Genomic DNA, 7,621 nt, shown 5'->3' on the forward strand with positions numbered 1-7,621 from the left:
TTTGACTACAAATCGTGGTGAACCCTGCTCTCAGTGCCAACTGTTAGGTTCTAATTCTTTACGTTAGCTGACATGGGCTAGTTGATCAGGACATTTCTGACAAATTATAAATAGCTCTCTAAGGTGTGCAAAGACTAATGTGCCTTGAGGAACTGATGATGCACTTGTTACGGTTTTCTTCCGTCGAAGGAGAGTCGGACCAAAATTCAGCGTTGTATTTTTGATACATGTTTAATGACGACGAAAAACGAACAATACAAGAAACAAGAAACAACAAACAGAATGTGAAAACCTATACAGCCTATCTGGTGACAACAAACACAGAGACAGGAACAATCACCCACGAAACACTCAAAGAATATGGGTGCCTAAATATGGCTCCCAATCAGAGACGATGATAATCACCTGCCTCTGATTGAGAACCAATTCAGACAGCCATAGACTATGCTAGACAACCCTACTAAGCCACAATCCTAATACCTACTAAAACCCCAATACAAAACACCCCACATTGTAAGTCGCTCTGGATAAGAGCGTCTGCTAAATTACTTAAATGTAAATGTAAACCCATGTCACACCCTGGCCTGACCAAAATAATAAAGAAAACACAAAATACTAAGACCAGGGCGTGACAGCACTACTCAATTTCGAAATGTCAGCTTGTACATTCTACTCTTATATTAGGTAGCATTGTTTAAAGTGGCTAGTGATATATTTTACATCATTTCCCATCAATATCCATTATTAAAGTGGCTGGAGTTGAGTCAGTGTCTTTGTGTTGGCAGCAGCCACTCAATGTTAGTGGTGGCTGTTTAACAGTCTGATGGCCTTGAGATAGAAGACGTTTTTCAGTCTCTCGGTCCCAGCTTTGATGCACCTGTACTGACCTCGCCTTCTGGATGATAGCGGGGTGAACAGGCAGTGGCTCGGGTGGTTGTTGTCCTTGATGATCTTTATGGCCTTCCTCTAACATCGGGTGGTGTAGGTGTCCTGGAGGGCAGGTAGTTTGCCCCTGGTGATGCGTTGTGCAGACCTCACTACCCTCTGGAGAGCCTTACGGTTGTGGGCGGAGCAGTTGCCGTACCAGGCGGTGATCCAGCCCGCCAGGATGCTCTCGATTGTGCATCTGTAGAAGTTTGTGAGTGCTTTTGGTGACAAGCCAAATTTCTTCAGCCTCCTGAGGTTGAAGAGGCGCTGCTGCGCCTTCTTCACGATGCTGTCTGTGTGAGTGGACCAATTCAGTTTGTCTGTGATGTGTATGCCGAGGAACTTAAAACTTGCTACCCTCTCTACAACTGTTCCATCGATGTGGATAGGGGGGTGTTCCCTCTGCTGTTTCCTGAAGTCCACAATCATCTCCTTAGTTTTGTTGACGTTGAGTGTGAGGTTATTTTCCTGACACCACACTCCGAGGGCCCTCACCTCCTCCCTGTAGGCCGTCTCGTCGTTGTTGGTAATCAAGCCTACCACTGTTGTGTCGTCCGCAAACTTGATGATTGAGTTGGAGGCGTGCGTGGCCACGCAGTCGTGGGTGAACAGGGAGTACAGGAGAGGGCTCAGAACGCACCCTTGTGGGGCCCCAGTGTTGAGGATCAGCGGGGTGGAGATGTTGTTGCCTACCCTCACCACCTGGGGGCGGCCCGTCAGGAATTCCAGTAACCAGTTGCACAGGGCGAGGTCGAGACCCAGGGTCTTGAGCTTGGAGGGTACTACGGTGTTGAATGCCGAGCTGTAGTCGATGAACAGCATTCTCGCATAGGTATTCCTCTTGTCCAGATGGGTTAGGGCAGTGTGCCGTGTGGTTGAGATTGCATCGTCTGTGGACCTATTTGGGCGGTAAGCAAATTGGAGTGGGTCTAGGGTGTCAGGTAGGGTGGAGGTGATATGGTCCTTGACTAGTCTCTCAAGCACTTCATGATGACAGAAGTGAGTGCTACGGGGCGGTAGTCGTTTAGCTCAGTTACCTTAGCTTTCTTGGGAACAGGAACAATGGTGGCCCTCCTGAAGCATGTGGGAACAGCAGACTGGTATAGGGATTGACTGAATATGTCCGTAAACAAACCGGCCAGCTGGTCTGCGTCTAATAGCTGCCATAGCTAGGTTAACTCATCAAATATGATTACATAGTATCGGTCTCGACTGCATAAAACTGAGAGACACTTGTCAAGCAAGCTGTTGGCTCTTGATAGTTGTAGCCTATCCTTCGCCTTTAACTTTTAATTCCACACACACCCAATCAACACACACATCCGTTCCCTTGCGCATTTCTACTATAACACCTTCTGTTATTTATTCTGCATTGTATTCCATAACATTCTCAGACCCAGATGAGTTTGCTGGTATCTACGAGCCACTGGACGTGAAGAGTAAGAAGATCCACGTAGTGGACAGTGGTCTGACCTATAACCTCCCGTACCCCCTCATCCTGCGCCCGCAGCGTGGCGTTGACCTCATCATCTCCTTCGACTTTTCAGCCCGCCCCAGTGACTCCAGTCCACCCTTCAAGGTCAGTAGATTGTGCAGGACAGTCCCACAATTTGGACCTTTGTCCTGAGTCCCGAAACCAACCATGTCCCGCATTTTATCAACAAGTTCAAACATCACTAATTGTTGTTTTGTTCCATATTTCAGTCACATTTCAACCTGTCTCTTCCAGTCACGTTGTGCTTGTGAAAACATATATATCATATCATGTCAAACACTTCTCCAATCGTTGTTGAGATCTGATATTCTGCGCAACGCATATGCCTATTGTCAATCAATCATATTTCTCAAATATTTTCAGGTTAAATTCCAGCTAAAACTGGAGAGGACAGTTAGGCAGTCCCTCCAGGATTGTGCGATCGCGTAATTCAATGAAAAATCAACTAATCAGCACATATTATATGAGAGCTCGCGATTTTGAACAATTCCTGCACTTTTGGTGCATTAAAGAATCCAATCAAAAGCGGGTTTGTAATATTGACTAATTACTGCACTGTTACTGTGGAAAATGGCCCAGTACAACCACATGTCAACGAAGTTTTTTCCCCCTGGTTTGTCAACGTATTCACGTGCGAAGATGGGTGATTGTTGATGGCTGGTGCCATGAACAGAAATCAATCTCATTTGCAAACAAAAATAACAGCTAACGACCGTGCAAAACCATTTCAAAATTAAAGTGAAAAAAACATCGCAAAATGTATCGCAGCTTTTCAGAAAAGCTGCCGCAAAATCAAGCATTTTTGGCCACAGAAATCACAATCCTGGAGGGACTGGTTAGGCCTAACAACTTGTAAAAAGTGTACTTCTGATGAAGAGCTACACATTTAAGTAAATAGACGTATTAAACTCAAACACATAAGGTAATTTCATCAAACTTGTGAGGCTCTCCATGCTCATTAGTTTCTTATTCAACATATTTGCTGCTACTTCACTCAATCCTGTTTTAAGTCTCCCTTCTTAACTGTGTTACATTCCCTTTGCTCGCTCAGTGCAGCGGGAGCAGGTGTGGCCGGAGCATTGTGAAGTTAGATCAAAAGCTGAATCAATGTCTAGGAAGATCACATAATGAATAATTAGTACTCTACATAACAGAACCAAATATAATCACATGATATAACATTACTGTTACACCAAAAACACCACCTAATTTGTTATGAGAGTTTAGGATGGTCAGCTGAATAGTAAAAAATAATAATAATAATGTGGCCAAAACTCAAAAGCATGCAAACTGAGACAGGAAGGCTATGTGCCTTGCAAAAGTATTCATCCCCCTTGGCATTTTCCCTATTTTGTGGCATTACAACCTGTAATTTAAATGGATTTTTATTTGGATTTCATGTAATGGACGTACACAAAATGGTCCAAATTGGTGAAGTGAAATGAAAAATATTACATGTTTCCAAAAGTTGTGAAGTACAAATCAGGGTTGGGTTAAAAAATATGTATCAAAAACTTTGAACATCCCACAGAGCACCATTAAATCCATTATACAAATGTTTAAAGGATATGGCACCACAACAAACCTGCCAAGAGAGGGCCGCCCACCAAAACTCACAGACCAGGCAAGGAGGGCATGAATCAGAGACTAAAGATAACCCTGAAGGAGCTGCAGAGCTCCACAGTGGAGATTGGAACATCAGTCCATAGGACCACTTTAAGCCGTACACTCCACAGAACTGGGCTTTATGGAAGAGTGGCCAGGAAAAAGCCATTGCTTTAAGAAAAAAATGAGCAAACACATTTGGTGTTCGCCAAAAGGCATGTGGAAGAAGGTGCTCTGGTCAGATGTGACACAAATTTAGCTTTTTGGCCGTCGAGGAAAACGCTACATCTGGCACAAACCCAACACCTCTCATCACCCCGAGAACACTATCCATCTAGCATCATGCTGTGGGGATGTTTTTCATCGGTAGGGACTGGGAAACTGGTCAGAATTGATGGAATGATGGATGGTGCTAAATACAGGGAAATTCTTGAGGGATACTTGTTTCAGTCTTCCAGAGATTTGAGACTGGGATGGAGGTTCACCTTCCAGCAGGACAATGACCCTAAGCATACTGCTAAAGCGACACTCGAGTGGTTTAAGGGGAAACATTTAAATGTCTTGGAATGGCCTAGTCAAAATGTGGTCACCCTTCAGGTTAGATCATTGTACTGCCAAGCTCTGCCTGCCAGTACTTTGCTTTAAAATGTTTATTTCATTTGATCATCAAAGATTATTTTGTGTGATGATTAAGTAGTTATGAGTTAGGATAAAAGTTACAATCATTTTACTATTCCGTAGTAATCGAGATGTGAACTTTTTGACCTGTCTTTGGTGTATAGGAGCTGCTGCTGGCTGAGAAGTGGGCCCGGATGAACAAGCTGCCATTCCCTAAGATCGACCCCAAGGTGTTTGACCGCGAGGGCCTGAAAGAGTGCTACATCTTCAAGCCAATAAAGGGGGAACGGAACTGCCCCACTGTCATCCATTTTGTCCTGGTCAACATCAACTTCAGGATGTTCAAAGCCCCTGGTAAGTACTGTATATGTACAGTGTATGCCATATGTATGTCTGTACATGTTGTTTGTGTACATGTGAAATATGTGAGCCCTGTTTGAAAGTGATTTCCTCTTCAATTAAGCTATGTTTAGCTATAATTAATGTTATTTTAGTGACTGGTCTCCCCTATCTTGGTTTTGGTTCCTAGATCAATTCCAGTGTATTCCGATCAAGTCTGGTCTGTTCCGATGTATCCCATACATAATAGTAGGCCCCTTACTGACTGTTTATCCATAGGGAATATGCCCCTACGGAAGTTGAGGGTTTATAGTGGAGAACTGGGCCATGTGTGGGATTGGTATTTTACAAGTTGCCTAGTGGGGTGACTTATGAACCCATAAGGAGCAGATCTGTGACCAGGTGATATGGGGGGAATCTCTTACTATGCTGGGAGAGCAGTGTGTGTAAACAGGGTAAACATCATCAGCCATAGGAACACATATATACACTGGCCTGGCCTCTGCGGCAGACACACTGAACTAGAGTGTTTAGGGCCTCATGACGAGGGCCACTCACATGTTGTCATACACTGATATATTTAGGTCTGTGTAGGAGAGAGAGTAGGTTATATCACTGGTCTGTTAATCCCCTGTATAGTCAAAGACAAGTGTACACCTCATTTAGGATGACTTAAGCTAAAGTGTGCCTTGAGCTACATGACTTAAGCTAAGGTGTACAACCCCCGTTGAATATGGCCGGTATCATGAATTACATTGTTGCCTGCAGAGCTGGTAAGGCTGTTTTCATGTTATCCAGAGGTAAACAAATCATTGGCCAGAGCGTCAAGTGTGCGCTCTGAACCCTCAGAGAGTGAAACGAGATGGGTACAGCTAAAGCTTAAGAGGGTTTGAACGATGCTGAATGGGTGTAAACAAAGAAGAGCTCTACACTAGATACCAAAACATTCAAAGGCCATTTTCGCTAAAGTGAGTTTACAAGTTTATCAACTTTCAAAGCAGAATTACTTTCCCATTGTTACTCAAAAATGCAGTGTATAATATACCATTTTGTAGCTCTGAGTCTCTACTTGTATTCCATGTCAAAAACATGATTTCAAATTTTGCTACAGAAGACCGAATCCAGGTGGTGAGGCACAGATGACTAACCATCACGTAACTTCGCCATTGTTAAAATGTGCATAATCCACTGGAGTTGGGGCTGAAACAACCGTAGTTCTGAATTAGTCATATGATATAGGCTATTATTAGCTGTATATGACCATTTATTAGTTAGTCATAGTCACTATCATCCTGAAATAAATATCATCCCTTTGCTGTGTGTTTGAAGGAGTGCCTCGTGAAACAGAACAGGAGAAGAAGATGGCTGACTTTGACATCTTTGATGACCCCGAGACGCCGTACTCCACGTTTAACTTCCAGTACTCAAACCAGGCCTTCACACAACTCCACGACCTCATGGAGTTCAATACGCTCAACAACATCGAGGTATGTTCAGCCTTCAACAACATCGCATACTGTACATCCGTCTCTAATATGTTAGGTCAGACAGTTTTTGAAACAATTAAGTGCTCTTTAATTAAAGAGCCAGGAATATGTTGATGTGGAGTCATATTAGTTTTGTCTGTGGTTGGTGCGTTATCGTGAAGTGCTTTTAACATCAAGGTCAAATTGATTCTTAAGCACTTTGTGTGGGTGTGTAAAAAGATTCCACGAATCAAAAAGTCAGTTCAGTCGGTCAGAACTAAAATGCCAGTGACTGAAGTGGTTTTCCAATATGACATTAGTACTGTATGTGGTAGATGATGTGCATCCTGACTCCTGTTCAAACCACCCTCCACATAGTGGCGAGTTCGGTTAGCCAGATCTAATTATGGGTCCCCTGGACATCAAACGCCTGTGTATAGGCCTATGCTGATTGTTTTTTAAAATCTAACCTATAACCACATTTGAATTCATTATGATTGCTTGTTAACGGTCAATTGACTAACCACATGTGTAGGTTAATACAGTGTTTAACCCATTCCACATCCTCCATCCACCTCTCTAGGTGATAAAAGAAGCAATTAAGGAGAGCATTATGTACAGGAAGGAGAATCCCTCACGCAGCTCTGTGTCCCTCTCACTCAACGAGATCCAGAACAAAATGTTCCTGAAGCGGGAGAAAGCCCGGAAGTGAGAGCCGGAATGCTGGCAGAAGCAACGTCAAGCTATCAGACAAGACTTTGCGAAATGACATACAGAACCAGTCAAAAGTTATTTCTACATTTTTATTTACTAAATAACACATGGAATCATGTAGCAACCAATAAAAACATATGAACATAAACATATGAAGATATATCTAAGATTCTTCAAAGGAGCCACCCTTTGCCTTGATGACAGCTTGGCAGACATGCTCTCGACATAAAGTATTTATTTCAAGTTAAAGTGTACTGTTTTTATTTTTTTATTTGACCTTTATTTAACCAGGTAGGCTAGTTGAGAACAAGTTCTCATTTGCAACTGCGACCTGGCCAAGATAAAGCATAGCAGTGTGAACAGACAACAGAGTTACACATGGAGTAAACAATTAACAAGTCAATAACACAGTAGAAAAAAAAGAGTCTATATACATTGTGTGCAAAAGGCATGAGGA

At 43.0% G+C, this 7,621-nt stretch overlaps 1 protein-coding gene across 1 annotated transcript in view; it reads left to right on the plus strand.

The window, feature by feature from the left end:
* LOC124037999 (cytosolic phospholipase A2-like) overlaps window positions 1-7,407 on the plus strand; it is a 51,210-nt gene extending 43,803 nt beyond the window's left edge. Inside the window, exons 15-18 of the mRNA XM_046353340.1 lie at window positions 2,322-2,506; window positions 4,810-4,999; window positions 6,314-6,471; window positions 7,034-7,407. Of these exons, the coding sequence (XP_046209296.1) occupies window positions 2,322-2,506; window positions 4,810-4,999; window positions 6,314-6,471; window positions 7,034-7,162 (662 nt within the window). The 3' untranslated portion in view covers window positions 7,163-7,407. The remainder of the gene's footprint in view (window positions 1-2,321; window positions 2,507-4,809; window positions 5,000-6,313; window positions 6,472-7,033) is intronic.
* The last annotated feature ends 214 nt before the right edge of the window (window positions 7,408-7,621 follow it).

Source organism: Oncorhynchus gorbuscha, linkage group LG06 (assembly GCF_021184085.1).
Source record: "Oncorhynchus gorbuscha isolate QuinsamMale2020 ecotype Even-year linkage group LG06, OgorEven_v1.0, whole genome shotgun sequence".
NCBI lineage: Eukaryota > Metazoa > Chordata > Actinopteri > Salmoniformes > Salmonidae > Oncorhynchus > Oncorhynchus gorbuscha.